The 21,569-nt window shown below is 42.4% G+C and overlaps 1 protein-coding gene across 2 annotated transcripts in view; it reads left to right on the top strand.

The window, feature by feature from the left end:
• The window catches only part of LOC139368482 (nuclear factor of activated T-cells, cytoplasmic 2-like), a 46,862-nt gene that overhangs the window by 12,447 nt on the left and 12,846 nt on the right, over nucleotides 1–21,569 (top strand). For both annotated transcript variants that reach the window (XM_071107417.1, XM_071107418.1), the window contains exons 5-9: nucleotides 193–365; nucleotides 14,030–14,170; nucleotides 20,068–20,123; nucleotides 20,367–20,499; nucleotides 20,756–21,502. In XM_071107417.1, the coding sequence (XP_070963518.1) occupies nucleotides 193–365; nucleotides 14,030–14,170; nucleotides 20,068–20,123; nucleotides 20,367–20,499; nucleotides 20,756–21,502 (1,250 nt within the window). The remainder of the gene's footprint in view (nucleotides 1–192; nucleotides 366–14,029; nucleotides 14,171–20,067; nucleotides 20,124–20,366; nucleotides 20,500–20,755; nucleotides 21,503–21,569) is intronic.

The raw sequence follows: 21,569 nt of genomic DNA, 5'->3' as shown, positions 1-21,569 counted from the left end.
CACTGCGATGCAGTGCCTTAGACCACCGTACCACTTGGGAGGCTGTGCCAGACATGCTCAATCAAGTTTTTGAAATAAAACTCATACTAATTGAACCTAGATCTGATCTCATTAACCATATCAGTTGTGATCATAATGCAACACATGGGTATCTGTACAGGGCTTACAGTAGTTAATCCTCCTATCTCACAGAATCGACTGTGCTGGGATCCTGAAGCTCAGGAATGCTGATATTGAGCTGAGGAAGGGCGAGACGGACATCGGACGAAAGAACACTCGTGTGCGTCTAGTGTTTCGTGTGCATATACCCCAACCTAATGGGCAACACATCTCACTGCAAACCGCCTCCCATCCTATTGAGTGCTGTAAGTACATTCATAGTTATTCATAGTTATTTATTTAAAATGTATTTAACCAGGTCCCATTGAGGCCAGAATAGCTATTTTCAAAGGCAGACATATTACCCGTGCTCTTTAGTGTGATAAACATATAGTCTGTGGTTCTATGTGGTCTTTCCCTTCTATAGCCTTCTATTGATGTGCTATAATTAATTCAATAAGGCCTGAGGGGGTGTGGTATAGTGGCCATACCACAAACCCATGTGGTGCCTTATTGCCATTATAAACTGGATACCAACCTAAATAGATCAGTAAACAAGTATTTTAGCTTCATACCCATAATATAATGTCAGATATACACATAGCTGAAATGCTGTTTCAGGCAATCAGCATCCAGGACCCAAAGTACCTGATTTATAATGTGATTTAGGTTTAACATGTGGTTATAGTGTATTTTGATGTTACACAATGCAGTACATTTCCGTGTATGTTTCCTCTTCCCTGTTTTCATTGCACTGATGTTAACCAGAGGGAACACACATAATGAATTAACATGGCTAAAACTCAGAGTAGAGCTGATAGTCCAGGCACATGGATGTACAAAGACTGTTTTATGATTAGGCTAGCAGCTCTCAAACCTCAACTCTTTTAGGTGTGTGTTTGTTGTGTGTGTGTTTATGTGAGTGTGTGTGTTTGTGTGCTTGTGTGTGTCTGAATCCTAGTTAAAAGCAAAACCTTACTTACGTGTAGGCTAACATGTCCAGGGAACATGAAATCCATGTACCAGAGTATGCTATGCCAGTGACGTGCGTAGAGTTTGGTGGCTTTGTAGGCACTGGTTATCAAAGCCAGATTTACTCGCAAATAAACAATGAAGCCCAAGTTCACCATACAACAGATCGCTCCAAAAACCAGAGTGACATAGGCTATTAACCGAAATTTTCATGAAATGTAAATACCAATGTAGCCAAGCGATAACCTCCAATGGCAGGATATTTCAAATGATCTGACAAAATAACACACTGCTTAACTCAGCTCATCCACATTTACAACTAAAAGGTAGCACCTTTTCACAATTCTTCCAATGCACGGTGTGTAAAAACACACACACATAATAATATTATGATGTGAACTATAATTACACACATGTACAGTGCATTCGGAAAGTATTCAGACCCCTTGACTTTTTTCACATTTTGTTACGTTACATTCTTATTTTAAAATGGAATACATATTTTTTGCCCCTCATGAATCTGCACACTAGACCCCATAATGACAAAGCAAAAACAGGTTTTTAGACATATTTATTACAAAATAACTGAAAATATTACAAAATAACTTAAATATCACATTTACATAAGTATTCAGACCCTTTACTCAGTACTTTGTTGAAGCACCTTTTGCAGTGATTACAGCCTCAAGTCTTCTTGGGTATGATGATAAAAAGCTGTATGATGATACAGCTATTTTCAAGTCTCCAGAGATGTTTGATTGGGTTAATGTCCGGGCTCTGGCTGGAGCACTCAAGGACATTCAGAGACTTGTCCCGAAGCCACTCCTGCATTGTTTTGGTTGTGTGCTTGGTGTCGTTGTCCTGTTGGAAGGTGAACCTTCTCCCCAGTCTGAGTGCTCTGGAGTGGGTTTTCATCAAGGATCCCTCTGTAATTATCTCCGTTCATCTTTCCCTCAATCCTGACAAGTCTCCCAGTCCCTGCTGCTGAAAAACATCCTCAAAGCATGAGGCTGCCACCACCATGCTTCACCGTAAGGAGGGTATTGTCCAGGTGAAGAGTGGTGCCTGGTTTTCTCCAGACGTGACGCTTGGCATTCAGGCCAAAGAGTTCAATCTTGATTTCATCAGACCAGAGAATTTTGTTTATCATGGTCTGAGAGTCCTTTAGATGCCCTTTGGCCATCTCCAAGCAGGCTGTCATGTGCCTTTTACTGAGGAGTGGCTTCCGTCTGGCCACTCTACCATAAAGGCCTGATTGGTGGAGTGCTGCAGAGATGGCTGTCCATCTGGAAGGTTCTACCATCTCCACAGAGGAACTCTGGAGTTCTATCAGATTGACCATCGGGTTCTTGGTCATCTCCCTGACCAAGGCCCTTCTCCCCCGATTTCTCAGTTTGGCCAGGAGGCCAGCTCTATGAAGAGTCTTGGTGGTTACAAAGTTCTTCCATTTAAGGATGATGTAGGCCACTGTGTTCTTGGGGATCTTCAATCCTTCCCCGGATCTGTGCCTCCACAAAATCCTGTCTCGGAGCTCTACAGACAATTCCTTCGCCCTCATGTCTTGGTTTTTGCGCTGACATGCACTGTCAACTGTGGGACCTTATACAGACAAGTGTGTGCCTTTCGAAATCATGTCCAATCAATTGAATTTACCCCAGGTGGACTCCAATCAAGTTGTAGAAACATCCCAAGGATGTTCAATGGAAACAGGATGCACCTGAGCTCAATTTCGAGTCTCATAGCAAATGGTCTGAATACTTATGTAAGTTTGATATTTCAGATTTGTAATTTTTATACATTTACAAAAATCTATTAAAGCCGGTCATTATATGGTTTTGTGTGGAGATTTTAGAATAAGGCTGTAACATAACAAAATGTGGAAAAAGTCAAGGGGTCTGAATCATTTCCCGGATGCACTGTATATAATAAATAACCCAGCAAACTAACACTGGTTCTGTGAATTAAAAAATGTAACCAAGGAGGCCAGTTGAGAACAAGCTCTCATTTACAACTGCGACCTGTCCAAGATAAAGCAAAGCAGTGCGCCAAAAACAACAACAGAGTTACACATGGGATAAACAAACGTAGAGTCAATAACACAAAAAATCTATGTACAGTGTGTGCAGATGTAGTAAGGTTAGGGAGGTAAGGCAATAAATAGGCCAAAGTGGAGAAATAATTACAATTTAGCATTAGCACTGGAGTGATAGATGTGCAGATGATGATGTGCAAGTAGAGATACTGGGGTGCAAAAGAGCAAAACTAAATAAATAACAGTATGGGGATGAGGTAGTTGGGTGTGCTATTTACAGATGGGCTGTGTTCGTGAGGGAGATATAAGTCTCCAGCTTCAGTAATTTTTGCAATTCGTTCGAGTCATTGGCAGCAGAGAACTGGAAGGAAAGGCGGCCAAAGGAGGTGTTGGCTTTGGGGATGACCAGTGAGATATACCTGCTGGAGCGCGTGCTACGGGTGGGTGTTGCTATGGTGACCAGTGAGCTGAGATAAGGCTGGGCTTTACCTAGCAAAGACTTATAGATGACCTGAAGCCAGTGGGTTTGGCGACAAATATGTAGCGAGGGCCAGCCAACGAGAGCATACAGGTCGCGGTGGTGGGTAGTATATGGGGCTTTGATGACAAAAAGGATGGCACCGTGATAGACTACTACATCCAATTTGGTGAGTAGAGTGTGGGAGGCTATTTTGGAAATGACATCCCTGAAGTCAAGGATCGGTAGGATAGTCAGTTTTACAAGGGTATGTTTGGCAGCATGAGGGAAGGAGGCTTTGTTGCGAAATAGGAAGCCAATTCTAGATATAATTTTGGATTGGAGATGCTTAAGATGTGAGTCTGGAAGGAGAGGTTACAGTCTAACAAGACACCTAGGTATTTGTAGTTGTCCACATATTCTAAATCAGAACCGTTCAGAGTAGCGATGCTAGGAGGGCGGGCAGGTGCGGGCAGCAATCGGTTGAAGAGCATGCATTTAGGTTTACTAGCATTTAAGAGCAGTTGGAGGCCACGGAAGGAGTGTTGTATGGCGTTGAAGCTCGTTTGGAGGTTTGTCAACACAGTGTCCAAGGAAGGGCCAGGTGTATACAGAATGGTGTTGTTTGCATAGATGTGGATCAGAGAATCACCAGCAGCAAGAGCGACATCATTGATATATACAGAAAAAAGTGTCGGCCCAAGAATTTAACCCCGTGGCCCCCTCATAGAGACTGCCAGAGGTCCGGACAACAGGCCCTTCGATTTGACACACTGAACTCTTTCTGAGTAGTTGGTGAACCAGGCGAAGCAGTCATTTGAGAAACCAAGGCTATTGAGTCTGCCGATAAGAATGCAGTGATTGACAGAGTCTAAAGCCTTGGCCAGGTCGATGAAAACGGCTGCACAGTACTGTCTTTTATCTATGGCGGTTATGATATCGTTTAGTACCTTGAGCGTGGCTAAGGTGCACCCATAACCAGCTCGGAAACCAGATTGTATAGTGGAGAAGGTACGGTGGGATTCGAAATGGTTGGTGATCTGTTTGTTAACTTGGCTGTCGAAGACTTTAGAAAGGCAGGCCCGGCTGGATATACTGTAGGTCTGGAGTGGAAATAGGTCTAACAGTTTGGGTCTGGAGTGTCTCCCCCTTTGAAGAGGGGGATGACCGCGGCAGCTTTTCAATCTTTAGGGATCTCAGACGATACGAAAGGGAGGTTGAACAGGCTGGTAATAGGGGTTACAACAATTTCGGCAGATCATTTTAGAAAGAGAGGGTCCAGATTGTCTAGCCGAGCTAATTTGTTGGTATCAAGATTTTGCAGCTCTTTCAGAACATCATCTATCTGGATTTGGGTGAAGGAGAAGCAGGGGGGGCTTGGGCAAGTTGCTGCAGCCGGGGTAGGGGTAGCCAGGTGGAAAGCATTGTGCGCTTGTGTGTGCGTAGAGAAATGCTTATTGAAATTCTCGATTATTGTAGATTTATCGGTGGTGACAGTGTTTCCTAGCCTCAGTGCAGTGGGCAGCTGGGAGGAGGTGCTCTTATTCTCCATGGACTTTACGGTGTCCCAAAACCTTTTGGAATTAATGCTACAGGATGCAAATTTCTGTTTGAAAAGCTAGCCTTAGCTTTCCTAACTGAGTGTGTATATTGGTTCCTGACTTCCCTGAAAAGTTGCATATCGCGGGGGCTATTCGATGCTAATGCAGTATACCACAGGATGTTTTTGTGCTCGTCAAGGGCAGTCAAGTTTGCCAAGGGCTATATCTGTTCTAAGTTCTACATTTTTTGAATGGGGCATGCTTGTTTAAGATGGTGAGGAAAGCACTTTTAAAGAACAACCAGGCATCCTCTACTGAACGGGATGAGGTCAATATCCTTCCAGGATACCCGGGTCAGGTCGATTAGAAAAGCCTGCTCGCTGAAGTGATTTAGGGAGCGTTTGACAGTGATGAGGGGTGGTCATTTGACCGCGTGCCCATTACGGATGCAGGCAATGAGACAGTGATCGCTGAGATCCTGGTTGAAGACAGAAGAGGTGTATTTAGTGGGCAAGTTAGTCAGGATGATACCTATGAGGGTGCCCATGTTTATGGATTTAGGGTTGTACCTGGTAGGTTTCTTGATAGTTTGTGTGAGATTGAGGGCATCTAGCTTAGATTGTAGGACGGCCGGGGTGCTAAACATATCCCAGTTTAGGTCACCTTACAGTATGAACTCTGAAGATAGATGGGGGGCAATCAATTCACATATGGTGTCCAGGGCACAGCTGGGGGCTGAGGGGGGTCTATAACAAGCAGAAACAGTGAGAGACTTATTTCTGGAAAGGTGGATTTTTAAAAGGAGAAGCTCAAACTGTTTGTGCACAGACCTGGGTAGTATGACAGAACTCTGCAGGCTATCTCTGCAGTAGATTGCAACTCCGCAACCTTTGGCAGTTCTATCTTGATGGAAATTGTTGGACATTTCTGAATTTTTGGTGGTCTTCCTAAGCCAGGATTCAGACACGGCTAGGACATCAGGGTTGGCGGAGTGTGCTAAAGCAGTGAATAAAACACACTTAGGGAGGAGGCTTCTGATGTTAAAGTGCATGAAACCAAGGCTTTTATGGTTACAGAAGTCAACAAATGAGAGCGCCTGGGGAATAGGTGTGATGCTGGGGGCTACAGGGCCTGGATTAACTACATCACCAGAGGAACAGAGGATAAGGGTACGGCTAAAGGCTATAAGAACTGCTCGTCTAGTGCGTTGGGAACATGAGAATAAAAGGGGCAGATTTCTGGGCATGGTAGAATAGAGTCAGGGCATAATGTACAGACAAGGGTATGGTAGGATGTGAGTACAGTGGGGGTAAACCTATGCATTGAGTGACGATGAGAGAGCTTGCATCTCTGGAGACACCAGCTAAGCCAGGTGAGGTCTCCCCATGTGTGGGGTGTGTGACAAAAGAGCTACCTAAGGCATGTGGAGCAGGACTAGGGGCTCTACAGTGAAATAAAACAATAACTAACCGAAACAGCAGAAGACAAGGCATATTGACATAAGAGAGAGGTATGTGTAGCTGAGTGATCATAGGGTCCACTGAGCAGCAATAGGTGAGTCCGGGAGCCGTTCGGTAGTCGCTACTATGCTAGGCCTGCCGGGAGGCACAGCGTTCAGAAAGCTAGTGGGCCGTGGCTAGCAGACGGGTCTTCGGCAACATCGCAACGGAAAAACCTATTGAAACCACATCGGACGATTACGTCGGCAGACCAGTCGTGATGGATAGGCGGGGCTCCGTGTCGGCAATAAAGGGTCCAGGCCAATTGGCAAAAGAGGTATTATAGCCCACGAATTAGAGGGTATACCTCTTCGACTAGCCGGGAGATGGTTCTAGCTTGAAGCTAGCTCAAGGCTAACTGGTGCTTGCTTCGGTACAGAGGCATTAGCCAGCAGTAGCCACTCGGTTGTAGCTAGCTAGCTGCGATGATCTGGTGTGACTACTAGCTAGTAGCTAGTTAGCTGGCTAGCTTCCGATGGAGTTTCCAGTTATAACGTATAAAAATAGCAGATCCATACCACATTGGGTGAGGCGGGTTGCAGGAAAGTATATTTAGGTCATAGGTAGAAAGTGAAAAATCGATAAACTCCATATTTACATGGGACAAGACAAACATGTCCGACAGCTACGCCATCTTGGATACAAAGTTACCAGAACATTCGTTTGGTGGCGGAAAATGTTCACAAACACACATTTTTTCAAACATAAACACTGTCCAGTTGTGCTGATGATTATACAATGTTTATATAAAACATTTGCCTCACGTTGCAAGAACATCACCAGTAGGGATGACTGTTTTCCTGAAAATCTACCAAGTTTCAATCAGAAGTGCCCATTTAAAGCATTTAAAACCAAAATATGGTCACTATGCCAAGTTTCTCCCAAAATAATATTGTCGCTGCACCACATTGCCGGCTTGACTGCTCTATGTAAAGATTTCACAGCAAGTGAAACTGATATTTAGTAACGACAGAGTAAGTTTGATCGCCAATGACATTCTTGTGAAATGCGAAACAGGCCGTTTATAAATTCAGAGTGTTGTCATGTTTCTTCATTAATTCAGCGCATTTCATCTCGACACAGAGCGTGCTCAGGACACACAGAGCTCACCCCAAGTAGGCTGAATTGTTGTCGAATCATACAAACTTTGTAACGGCAGTCAAACAAAAGTCAAATGACCAAAGTTGCTAAGCTTGCTAGATAACTGTCAAATTACAGAAAATCTCAGATTTGGCAAAATCGAATTGATGACTATACAGATAACTCATGAATAGCGGGGAGATAAAAAGAGGAAATGTTTTGAATATCTAGGCCTAAACGCTGTTTCCTCGTCTTCTCACTCCGCTGCCGCCCTCTCCCACCGCGTTGTTCTCAACAGCAGTTTAAATCAATATTGCCTACTGTTTTCTAGAAATTGGGCTTTTTTGGGGGGTTTGAGCTCATTTCATTTCTGTGATATCAGACTAGGCCTGGGCTCAGGCTTCAGCTCACCAGGCTTGGGTCGGACCAGGATCGAGTTTTCAGTTCTGATGAGAACTCTGAACTGCATTCGGGACTCGTGTGCAGTCTGGCAGTGTCAATTTTGCGTGTACTTTGTTTGAAGTAAATACACTAGGCTAAAGGGTTCCATCCGACAGCCTGTTTGGATAATGTGCTATTTTATTTTTGGCCAATCTGCTGCATGTTGTGTATTTTGTAGAATTACATTAGTGAGACTTTGGGGGAAAATGTTGTAATTTCCCGGGTCTTGTCATATTTTTGGGGGAAATGTGAAGAGTGGTCCCAGGACAGTTCTGGAGTCCCGGTTACCGGTGCTAATCCCTAGTTCCCAGAACACGTTTCGTCTACTCTTTAAAGGTTCCCAGAATGTTTCATTAGGTTGTGGGAACAGTCTGGTGGGAACATTGTGCGGACATCACAAAAGACATGTTCCCAAAACACAAAAACTGTCCAGTTGTGCGGATGATTGTACAATGTTTCTTTTAGGGTGTAAAAAACATTCACCTGATCGTACAAGAAAGTTCACAGAACACATTTTTTATGTTCTTTAAAAGTTCCTTACACATTCCTTTCGGTTGTGGTAACATTGTGGGGACATGACAAGAGATATGTTCCCATAACACAAAACTGTACAGTTGTGCTGATAATTACAATGTTTTTACTATGTTGAAAAAACACGCCTGATCTGGCAAAAACATTCCCAGAACACATTTGGTATGTTCTTTAAAAGTTCCTAAAATATCTATTTAGGCTGTGGGGATATTGAGGGGATATGACAACAGATAGTTTCCCTAACACAAAATCTGTCCAGTTGTGATGACATTCTCACAATAGTTCTATCAGCGTGCACAAAACATTCCCGCAATGTTTTTAGAATGTTATTCCTATGTTCCCAGAATGATAAAATTCCATTTTGAACAGTCCATGGAGGTTTATTTAATGTGTTAGTGTTATCTTACTGTTGAGGAAGTTAGTTGTACAAAAAAAGATCCATGTAGAAACACACATGGCAATTATTTGGAATCACATGACAATTTATTAGACATTTATTGTACAAAATGTAGATTTTACCGTAGTTTGTTGGTAGTTGTAAGTGAGGATCGAACCTGGGAACTTTGGAGTGTTGTTTCTGGAATTAATCGAGTGCATCACAGGGATGGGACTAACACAAATACACAAGCTGTTCACACCTTTACTCTGACTTCCAGGTTGTGGTCTTTGTCTTTGCAAAAGAGGATACCAATAAGTATCCTCTATTCTTTCTTACTCCACCAATCTTCTTTACATACTGTAAAGTTGGGATGATTTGACTTTTATTTTCACTACAAACTTGATTTCAGAAATCATGTAAAAATGTTGCCTGGCAGATTGGAGTGAGGGGTATATAAACTCAGCAAAAAAAAGAAACGTCCTCTCACTGTCAACTGCGTTCATTTTCAGCAAACTTAACGTGTGTAAATATTTGAATGAACATAACAAGATTCAACAACTGAAACATAAACTGAACACGTTCCACAGACATGTGACTAACGGAAATTGAAAAATGTGTCCCTGAACAAAGGGGGGCTCAAAATCAAAAGTATCAGTCAGTATCTGGTGTGTCCACCAGCTGCATTAAGTACTGCAGTGCATCTCCTCCTCATGGACTGCACCAGATTTGTCAGTTCTTGCTGTGAGATGTTACCCCACTCTTCCACCAAGGCACCTGCATGTTCCCGGACATTTCTGGGGGGGAATGGCCCTAGCCCTCACCCTCTGATCCAACAGGTCCCAGATGTGCTCAATAGGATTGAGATCTGGGCTCTTCGCTGGCCATGGCAGAACACTGACATTCCTGTCTTGCAGGAAATCATGCACAGAATGAGCAGTATGGCTGGTGGCATTGTCATGCTGGATGGTCATGTCAGGATGAGCCTGCAGGAAGAAGACCACATGAGGGAGGAGGATGTCTTCCCTGTAACGCAAAGCGTTGAGATTGCCTGCAATGACAACAAGCTCAGTCCAACGATGCTGTGACACACCGCCCCAGACCATGATGGACCCTCCACCTCCAAATCGATCCTGCTCCAGAGTACAGGCCTCGGTGTAACACTCATTTCTTCGACTATAAACGCAAATCTGACCATCACCCCTGGTGAGACAAATCTTCGACTCGTCAGAGAAGAGCACTTTTTGCCAGTCCTGTCTGGTCCAGTGACGGTGGGTTTGTGCCCATAGGCAACATTGTTGCCGGTGATGTCTGGTGAAGACCTGCCTTACAACAGACCTACAAGCCCTCAGTCCAGCCTCTCTCAGCCTATTGCGGACAGTCTGAGCACTGATGGAGGGATTGTGCATTCCTGGTGTAACTCACGCAGGTGTGATGTTTGGATATACGGATCCTGCGAGGACGATCAGCTGTCCATCCTGTCTCCCTGTAGCGCTGTCTTAGGCATCTCACAGTACAGACATTGCAATTTATTGCTCTGGCCACATCTGCAGTCCTCATGCCTCATTGCAGCATGCCTAAGGCACGTTCACGCAGATGAGCAGGGACCCTGGGCATCTTTCTTTTGGGGTTTATCAGAGTCAGTAGAAAGGCCTCTTTAGTGTCCTAGGTTTTTATAACTGTGACCTTAATTGCCTACCGTCTATAAGCTGTTAGTGTCTTAGCGACCGTTCCGCAGGTGCATGTTCATTAATTGTTTATGGTTCATTGAACAAGCATGGGAAACAGTGTTTAAACCCTTTACAATGAAGATCTATGAAGTTATTTTGATTTTTACAAATTTTCTTTGAAAGATTGAGTCCTGAAAAATGAAAATGTTCTTATTTTGCTGAGTGTAGATGTGCATATGTATGTACAGTGCGGCAGGTAGCTTAGCAGTTAATCGAAAGGCTGCTGGTTTGAATCTCCAAGCCGAATAGGTGAAAAATCTGTTGATGTGCCCTTGAGCTCATCGAGTGCACCAACCCTAATTGCTCCTGTAAGTTGCTCAGGATAACAACGTCTGCTAAAATACTAAAATGTAAATGTACCAAGACATATAGTTTGGATCATAGTAGCCGTAGTTTGCATCATAATTTAAGGATTTTAGTACAAAGGGAAATCTACTAGAAACATTAGGATCCTGTTGGCGCAGCAGACTAAGTAGCCTACAAGGCTTGAAGATGGCAGTTATAATAATGTTACATTACACATTAATATTAGCAGAACATTATCATGCATTAACACAGAAGTATGTTTTTAGAAAAATGATTGATCACATTGGATCACCTTACAGAATATCTTCATGAGACCATTGTAGGAATATTCCCTGCTTGTTGTTATGGGTGTTTTGAATAACATATCCATCAACATTTGCAGAACATTTTAGTTGTGCCAGTATGTTCTAAGAACATTACCGGAACATTGTCTTATTACATTACCTGGAACCTAATGAGAACATTTGGGGAATGTTCTGTGGTGGTTGTTACAGATGTTGTGCACAACATTTTAGTGAACGTTAGGAGAACATTCCCAAGGATATTTTACTTAAAACATGTCCTTTTGTTAGATAAAACCCCAACTAGAACTTAATAGGAATCGTACATAATGCTCTGGGAATGTTCCTGGTTTGCTGGGAAGATTCTAACGAAATTTCCACATCAACAATCAAAATGACTGAAAATGTGTCTCGTCACAATGAAATTCTAGCTTGATAAATCAAATGCATTCAAAGGAATGCTGCCTATTCACACGATTCAACAGTACAACCCTGCAGTGGCAGCGATGTGGAAGTCGTTGCGACGTTTCAGACAAGTGGACAGTCCTGTACTCGCTGTTCGCCTGCCCGACAGTTAGCAGTAAGGGATATGGTGGTTGCCTGTCATGTCTTGTAGAGGTATGCTGCCTCTGTCTGGTCGAAACTTTCATTATGGTTGGCGTTCCTCTCTTTCGAACCCTCCAAACAGAGCCTTACATTATTCCAACTTGGAATATTATTTGAGGTGCAGTATAGTCCATTTGTCCGGTTGTTTTTGCTAGCTAGCTTCGAGTTTGATCAGTTCAAGGGACGTGAGCGCCAAATGATGTAGCTTACCCCAGGCAATAACCACACAACATGTTTAGGCCATACTCATGCTCAGAATATGAAATCGAGCTCAAGGGCAATAAATGAAGCTACTTCAAGCTAGGCGAAGCAACGACGTATGTACTGACCCCGTCCATTAACAGGGACTTGAGTCAGGAATGGCCGCAGCATCAACTATTTGAATGGATTTGAATGGCTAGAAAGAAAGGCATGAACACCCTGGCACAGTTCCTGAGGTTTTGATGCAGTTTCAGCACATTTTTTTCGTTTTTGAGCATAAAAACCACCATAATCATTAAGACAAAAACATTAGATAACAATTATTTAAAATATGTGTCTTTTATTTAGCTTTTCATAACAGTTTTTGTTTTCTAAATTAGATTATCACAGGGTAAGCACTGCCTACCCTGCCTACCTTGATTGCACGTCACTGTGCTGTGCAAAATTATGTAGTGGGTGCTGTCCAACACTCGGATGCAATCTCACTCCGGAGTGTCAGAACATTGTTGTCTGATGAAAAATATGCAGTCATGCTCCCCAGCAAACCTGGCATCACTGAAAACCAGTGAAGTAAAAGAACACCCCCAACTCATCTGTTAAAATGGCCAATAAGCAAACTAAACTGTGTCAGTGGTGTGTGAAGAGACTAGCTTCCAGGTATTATCCTCTGTGTTGACTCACAGTATAGTAGGCTGTCCGAAGGTCACAACTGTTTGTCTACACTTCACACACCTCACTGGAGATAGGTTTTCAGTCTTCCAGGCGGGACGTGATGATAAGCTTGAGTAAGTAACTTCCATTAATTTTTTTCTCAATCTCATCATGTGTACAGCATGTTTTTAGATTTAATTGCCACACACTCTCTAGTAGTAAACATGATCCGGCTAAAAGGAAGGCAACCCCTTATGCTGGCATTTCTGACAGTCGGTCCCCAATAATAAGGTCAGTCACTAAAAGAGAGGAGCAGAGAGTCAAGCCCTGATTTTCTGTAGTCAGGTATTGGTTCCCTAAACATGGCTGCCTCCATAGAAATAGAATTACTAGAACGGATATTCCCTTTCAAGTCACTGGGTCTGTAATGGGTGAACTGGTGGCCATATTGAGTGCACCCATAGGTGTTCCAGTTGAATTGCCATGGTCTGTGGAGCTTCTCCGTTCTAGCAAATTATACTTCTATGGTTACCACTGTCTCTGTGGCTGCAACTTCAGTGCCACTGCTTGATTAAGCTATCAGTCCTGGAAATCTACAGTACCGGGAGAGGATACAGTACAGCAGCCAATCAGTGTCTACATCATGGACAGGTCACAGGGTTTATTGAACATACTCCAACATACGCTCCATTGCGTAATGATGATAGTGTTGGAGAGGTCCACCCTCCATGTTCCTTCCCCCTCCTCCCTCAACCCCTTTCTGTACTGTAGGCTACCACACGCTGTCATATGTTTCCACTGGACAGAGTCCCACTTCCATGATGTGCTCTGTTTGTCCAGGCCTGTGGCGTGTAGCCGCAATTGACACTAGAACCTCAAATTCAAACAAGATCTCTTCATTCATATATACCAAGTAATTGCCCCATATTAATGTCTACACAAATCTAATATTCAGACAAATATTTAAAGTGCACAATGAGGAAATATGTTTTTTTTAATTAGCCGGTACTAGTCTCATTGTAATCAGTCAACAATTACCTTGTGACTTCAAAGCAAACATCAACCAGAGATCAAACAGACTATCCCAAAATGACCTACCACAGAGTGTGTAACATTGTCAAAGTAATGCCATGCTCTGTCTCCTGTCCTACAGCTCTACCCACTACGCCAACACGGCCTGTCAGTACCACAGTGTGTAACGTCATGTTCTCTCTTCCATCTCACAGCCCAGCGTTCCGCCCATGAGTTGCCCATGGTGGATAAACAAGACATGGACAGCTGTTCTGTCCTGGGAGGTCAGCAGATGATTCTGACGGGACAAAACTTCAGCTCCGACTCCAAGGTCATCTTTATGGAGAAAACCCATGGTGAGTATTACTCAATATGAGTCAACACCTCTGGGGGTGAAAGTGGTTGATGGTGGCATGGACCATATTCTATATGATGTCCCACCTCATCTGTTAAAAATGTTACGGTTATTTTACTAGAGTGAAATGTTTGCCGGTATTCTTCTGATCGTTGTTAGATTCTGCTGAGAGAGAAAAAACACTCATACAATACGTACCAGTAGCATTGAAAACGTTTTGGGAATTTTCCATTGGAAAACTGTGGGAATGTGGAAAACTTTACATAGGAATATATGGGTATTTATTCACTTTTTACCTTTTTGCAAGTGTTTACCCTCATAAACCAGCCATGATAATCAGATGTAGACAGTTATTTCCCATGCTCATTTAGAGGTAATTTACTTCACAGCCCTATATTATTATTATTATTACTCTGGTTGATCATGCCTCCACAAATTTCACTCACTAGTGCCACAGCACCACCATGCTGCATTTTACCTATGAATAATTTGCATGATCCATCAGATAAGGCAGCAGCCTCACTCTCCTGTGCCCTCTCCTTCCTCGCCTGTTATCCATGTGTTATGTTATCATTATGCTGTTTATTTTGTTGTGCATGGAATAGGACCTCTGTTAAGGAATAGGACCAAGCGGAATATGACCTAGCGGTTAAAAACGTTAGTCCAGTAACCCGAAAGATCGCTGGTTTAAATCCCCGAGCCGGCAAGGTGAGCAAGGCAGTTAACCCCCAACAACAACTGCTCCCTGGGTGCCAAGGCAGCCCCCCCCCCCCTCCTACATCTCTGATCCAGAGGGGTTGGGTTAAATGCGGGAAGACACATTTCTGTTGAAGGCATTCAGTTGTGCAACTGACTAGGTACTCCCCTTTCCCTGCACAATACTGTAGATGAGCTTCAAATACCTCAGTACGTTAGGGGGGGAAAAAAGTGATACTAGGCTTACTTGTGACATCGCAGTACCAGAATTCTACCTAAGGTGCGCATTTACTAGTGTGTGTACTACTGCATTCTTATTGGTCTGCTCTATCCAGTCATAGGCCTTGTGACACAATTATTTAACTTGTACATTGGAATGGCAGAATCACCATTACAAGATAGTCTCAGATATTGCTGTATTAATCAATGTGATTGCGTAATAGTGACAAAGGCCACCATACTTTCTGTCTGTCATTTGAATCCCGACCTTTCCTCCTCACCCACCGCTCAGATATTTGCATGACATTCCAATTCCTTCTGATGCTAAACGGTGCCAACCCTTTTAGGATAAGGAGCTTATCACAGCAAGATAGGTTTTATTGTGGGTTTATTTTAGAACTTCACACGATTATTTAACAAGCTTACTGAAGTATTAGTATATTGTGCAGCGTGTTAATGTGCTTCATTGACAGCTTACAGGATTGTATGCTGAGGAGATGTACTTTGTTATAGCTGTCAGTCACAGTTTTCAGTACAGTCTTTGTTGTCCCGCTCCGCTCTCTGTCGCCTCAATACAGACTGCCTGTGTAGTGAGGGATATATAATTTATGTCACCTCGTTGCACCTCAATATCCTCAATGCTGAGTCCAGAGAGAAGAGTGGTCCTCATTGATCCATCTACAGCACTTACGGCAGCTACTTGGTTTACCTTGGCATTCGTCACCCAAACACTAACCATAACGCCAGCTCTTATAAAGCCAGATGCACAACCTAGGGACTATTCTAATGTAACTATTTATTCCTGGTTAGCTGTTATGTTATGTTTTTGTTATATATAGCTTGGCCATCCAATCTTTGTTTATAACCTTCCATAAATCAGATCTAGGTTTTTATTTATGGTCCTTTAGTTGTTGTTGTTAATAGCCCTCAGATGTCTCTGGACTGCATGGGACAGCAGAAGAGTAGCCTAGTGTTTAGATGCTTTATCTGTTACTAGTCTGTTAGCATAATGGTTGTGACTCATTACATCCATGGCCTGTCTGAAGGCTGAGTATGGGGAGCTTTGAGGCATGGGCTTTCTGGGGGCTGAGTGTGGGGAGCTATGATACGTGGGCTCTCTAGGGGGCTGCTTCAGCTAGAACTTGGACCTTGTCTGTCCAGGTTTTATTTTAATCAAGGCTTTCCTGCTGTCGGGTTACGACACACTGCACTAATGGCTAGTATTGGAGACGCAAATAAAAAAAAGTAGATCTACGTAGAAGAGGGATTGCCATTGTTTTGGAGAGGTTCTCCATGTGACCCAGAGTTCTGGAACAGTAAGGCTGTGAAATCCCTTTGAATGGGACACAACTGGCTCTGGCCTTCTCTGGCTCTAGGAGACACACGCATGCATGCACGTGCACACACACTGTGCACATACACACACACAGCTGGCTTCTGCTGGGGCTCCTCTGGCTCGATCTCATGGACGTGGATCCACGAGGGGAGGAGAGGAGTGTTCCATAAGACATTATTTGAAGGTCCGTAATAAACCATTTATAAGGCATTAATAAATCGTTACTCCCACATGAACCATTTACTAATCATTCGTAAAGTATTTTTGCAGTCCCTAATCTAAAGTGAGTGCTATTACATGTTTTGAGTGACTAATGTCAATTCTCACAAAAATGAGGGTGTAATGATTAATAAATGGTGAGCAAACGGTTTGTAAATGTCTTATAAATGGTTTATCATGGACCCTTAACATAAAGTGTTACCGAGGATTCCCACAGTCAAGCCAAGCTGGGCCTCTTCAACTCTTTCTGGCTGCCTCCATTCCTAATTACCAGAGAAAAAAGAAAAGACAAGGGGTGTCCCGTAGAGTAGTTTTGGAACAAAACGCAAACAAATGTAAAACGCCAAGAAAGCAACAGTCATCACCTGTCGTTACTCTGTATTGAAACGGAGCGAGTTGATCATAAAACGAGAGAAAAAGAAAATAAAGAAAACTTGGCAAGACATATGGAATCCCCCTTTCTCCTTCTGACTCATTTCAGCCATATGCGTTTAATTTGCAGTCTGACATAAAGGTTTCCTACATAGCATTAAACAGATATCCGACTGCTAAATACTGGATTTCTTTCCTTTTGAGAAAATGCTTAAGTTGTTTATTTTTAAAAGAGAGCAAATCTAGTTAAAATGTCTAAAATGTTGATGATAACAAAAAAACATTTGGGGTTATTTGTGTGTTTCGGGTTGACATGTTGTCAGTTTGTTATCTTGCTTTTGAAAGTTTATGATCATCAATGACAAAAAGTCATCATCAGCATAATTTCCAACACCTGAGTTGTTGACCTATACTCTTTTTCCAGTGAACTGTAAATGACTGCAATATGATGTAATAACATTAAATGACACAGCTAAATGCAGATAGCAGCAACAATACCTGTGCTGTCATTTACCCAGCACATCAAAAATGTTCAACACATTAATGTTACGTTATTGAGCAAGACCTAACCTTGAGGTATCAATTAATGCCCTACAGCGCATCTTCAAGACCCGGAATTATAATCTCAAACTCTGCAAAAATTCAATCTGAGTTCATTATTTATTTTTCTATCTTGGGAAAGGGCCATAAAAAATCTTCACAAGGCAAAGAGGGAAATAACATCTCTGAATTTAAAGGAAACTCCACCGAAAAAGTATATTTTGGTATTTGTTTCATTATTCCATTGTTAACATAGTCTCAAAAGATATGTCACTTTCAAAACACAGAAATCATCCCTGTATGATGCATTTTGCATCATATGATTCTGCGTTTTGCATCATATAATGCTACATTTATCATACAGGGATGCTTTCTGTATTTTGAATGTTGCGCATCTTGAAAACTTGATAGCTGACAAGCAAAACGTTTTGGGACTATGTCAACAATGGTCTAATGAAACAAATACCAAAACATAGCTTTTGGGTGGAATTTTCCTTCAAGCAAAAATATGATATTTTACATTTGAAGAGAGCCAACAACTGTAGGTTACACTCAAATTAAGCATACTATTTCATGGATAATAAACCTGTTAAACAGCCCTCACAAAACGAATACACGCCAAACCATTTCTAATTTTAAAAGATAAGGATACAAATGCTTTAATTAGAAACAACAATCCAATTAATTACAATTTTAAAAGCTTCCATGAAAATCTATAGAAATCTGAATTAAATGACCTTTACATAATAACAAAACTCATAATAACAAATAATAATAACAAAAGTAACAGAATGGCAGTCTTACCAGACTTGATACAAACAGGGTTTATTAAAAATATATTCACTATAAGACAATATGCAAAAAAAAACAAGATGTAGATATATCACTTATGGCTGTTGATGCCTAAAAGGCTTTAGACCTTATTGTATGGCCTTTTCTATTCCAATCTTTGGAAGCATTCAACTTTCCAACTGAAATAATACATTTCATAAAAATATTATATAAATATCCTAAAGCAATTAAACAAATAATAATACATCATTTCATCTAACCCATCTGCTGAAATTGCTTTAGAAAGGGGCACGAGACAGGGATGTCCTTTCTCCCCCCTCCTGTTTGTACAGGACCCAAACGTAACAGGTATCAGTATTGGTAAACATTAATATCAACTAAACTTATTTGCCACCGATCTGTTGATATACAATGACTAATTTTGAAAACTCAATGCCCCCCTTGTTAAGAATATTCAAATATCAGGAAATAAAATGAACATGAAAAAACTGAAATAATGGCAATAGGAAAAATAATAACTCATGATCTACAGCAATCCTTTAAGTGGACCACAAAAAAATATTAAATACTTAGGATGCTTAATAAGTAACAACAAATATATAATGATAATTAAATGGAGCAATCTTCCCAGAAATCTAAATAAAACTCTTTAGAATGGCATGCTTTTAACAAAGTTTTTATATTTATATTTGGTAATACCTATTACCCCACCGAATACATTCTTTAAAAAAGTATACTCGGCCATAAGAATTTATATGGGCAAATGAAACGCATAGAATAAATACGAACGTTTTCCATGTCCCTAAGTCTGAGGGTGGTTTATACCTTCCAGACTTGGAATTGTGTCAACTCTCCACCCAAAACTTTTACTTGAATGTTATTGTTAAATGCACTAAAGAGGAACAATGGAGATTGGAGATGTGCATGCTCCTCCCCAGAATCTTTTCACATGTCTGTTTTGAAAGGATGGAGTTAAGAACATGAACAACTTCCTAGTTAAGAATCCCTTCATACCCAGGCAGGTTTGGCCTATTTTTGATCACCAGTGCGTCAACCATCAGCCATTGGACCAAAGCTCTCCGCCAGGGTGCCTTTTTAGAATAGACTTTTCTTAACCTCTAAAGTAATTCCAATATTGCTTGACACAGAGTAAATATGTGATTTTATGTATGATTTCTTACAATATATTATGGGAAATATAGGTTCAGATAATGGTTTTACTTCATGATAAATCTGTAGCTGTCTCTTGCTGTAGGTGAGCAGAATGGTGAAAGAGGAAGTGGTGAGAGTAGATATATAATCTATGTGACACAAAGAGTCTCCTAACTCCTCTTGCGTGTTAATAATATGGCCTATGGGTTAGTGGCAGGCAGACAATGATGTGAAGGTTGAAACCAGGCATTGTGTTCTGAGACAAAGCGGAGAATCCTCTACCACGCTGGCTCAACCTGCCAAAGAGACAATAGAGCTCATGAATTCACTATAAACACACGGAAACATCTGAGATATACATTTTTACTGGTTAGAATTCATTTTTAATTGGTTTGCAACTTAGCATGTTTGCAATTAATCAAAAGCAGAGTAGCAATTGCACACATTTTCTGGTTTTAGATAACCTCTCCCTGTACTGTGTTCCTGTTTTTGCTGTGTCCAACAGGGTGTTGTAATTCACCCTGAAATATGTATATGACCTGAAACAACCATTCCCTTCTCTGTCTCTGCAGATGGACAGCAGATTTGGGAGATGGAGGCAACTGTAGACAAAGATAAATGTCAGCCTGTAAGTATCAGTACTTTTACAGATGGCCCACTTCTCGATGTCTGAAAAAGTGGTCAAAACAGTCCACTGATTATAATGTGGGAATTGTCTGTTCGTTTGTTTAAATAACATTTTTTTTATAATAATGTCATACTTTGTCACCAATTTAATTGTTTACACATCTACAGTGGTTATACTCTGAATACAATTTCTAATAATAATGTGACAGATTGATATGAAATAAAAATTATGTCATTTTAACAGAGTCTGCTGTTTGTTGAAATACCCTCCTATCGCGACCTGTCGATTTGCCATTCCGCCAAAGTGAACTTCTATGTCATCAACGGAAAGAGGAAGCGCAGCCAGCCTCAGCACTTCACATTCACTCCACTGGCAGGTATGGAACCATAAGCATCAGCAATAAGGAGGCAATACCCATCATATGACTGTGATGGTCTGAGTGAACTGTGTATTATTTTAGGTGCTTTTGTGAAAGAGCAATACAATTATGTAGGAATGATATCAAGTCACATGTTATTCCATGTCATTAATATGTCACTAAGATATATGATTGGTGTAGTAGATTATAGTTACTTTAAGCAGTATGACTTAACCCCCACTCATATCTCTGTTGTCTTCCGTCTCTCCCACAGTCCCGTCCATTAAAACAGAGCCTGTGGATGACTATCCTTTCTCCATGACCCAGATTATGGGTGTGTCCCCCCAGTCCTACTACCACCATAGCCCTGGGTCCCGTGGGATCATCCACCCAGACAACGGCCTGGTCGCCAGCATGGCCTCCTGCCAGCAGGTCCGCTCCGGCCTCCCCACCCCCGTCCCAGACACCTGCTTCCAGCAACAGAGCCCAGCCATTGTGTACTCCCGTGGGGGAAAGAGTCTGAGCGGCAGTCCCGGGGGGCTCTACCAGCAAACTGGGGAGATGCGGGTGATGCCCGACCCACACCGCTCCGTCCTGGTTCACACGGGCTCCCCAGCTCAGTCGTCCCCGCTGGGGGCCCAGCAGCAGCAGCATGGAGGGGGCCAGGGCCAGCACCCCTCCATTATCCAGTTCTCCCCCAACAACCAACACCTGCTCCGGGGAAGCGACCCTCCACCTCTCCAGCCTGACAACCATCAGCACATCATCTACTGTGATGGCTACCCTCAGCAGTCTGGAGCCCAAGCTCACTCCCCTATCTCGGCCCACTCCCCCCAACATTACCCAACCACAGTGATCCAGCAGCAGCCCTATGTGCCCAAGGCGGTGCCCAAGGGCAGGTCTTCCCCTGGTGGGATGGAGGCCCAGAGATGCCCCCCTGGAGAGGAGCAGAGAGCCAGCCTCCCTGGAGGACGGGTCACAGTCAAGGAGGAGAACCTGGATCAAATGTACCTTGATGACGGTGAGTGTAAGTTAGTGCCAGGCTTTTATACATCAATATAATTAATGCTCTTGAATGATGCATGGTG

This window comes from Oncorhynchus clarkii, chromosome 16, assembly GCF_045791955.1.
Source record: "Oncorhynchus clarkii lewisi isolate Uvic-CL-2024 chromosome 16, UVic_Ocla_1.0, whole genome shotgun sequence".
Taxonomy (NCBI): domain Eukaryota; kingdom Metazoa; phylum Chordata; class Actinopteri; order Salmoniformes; family Salmonidae; genus Oncorhynchus; species Oncorhynchus clarkii.
Note: the sequence above shows the minus strand (reverse complement) of the source record. Positions and strands in the feature narration are given on the sequence as shown.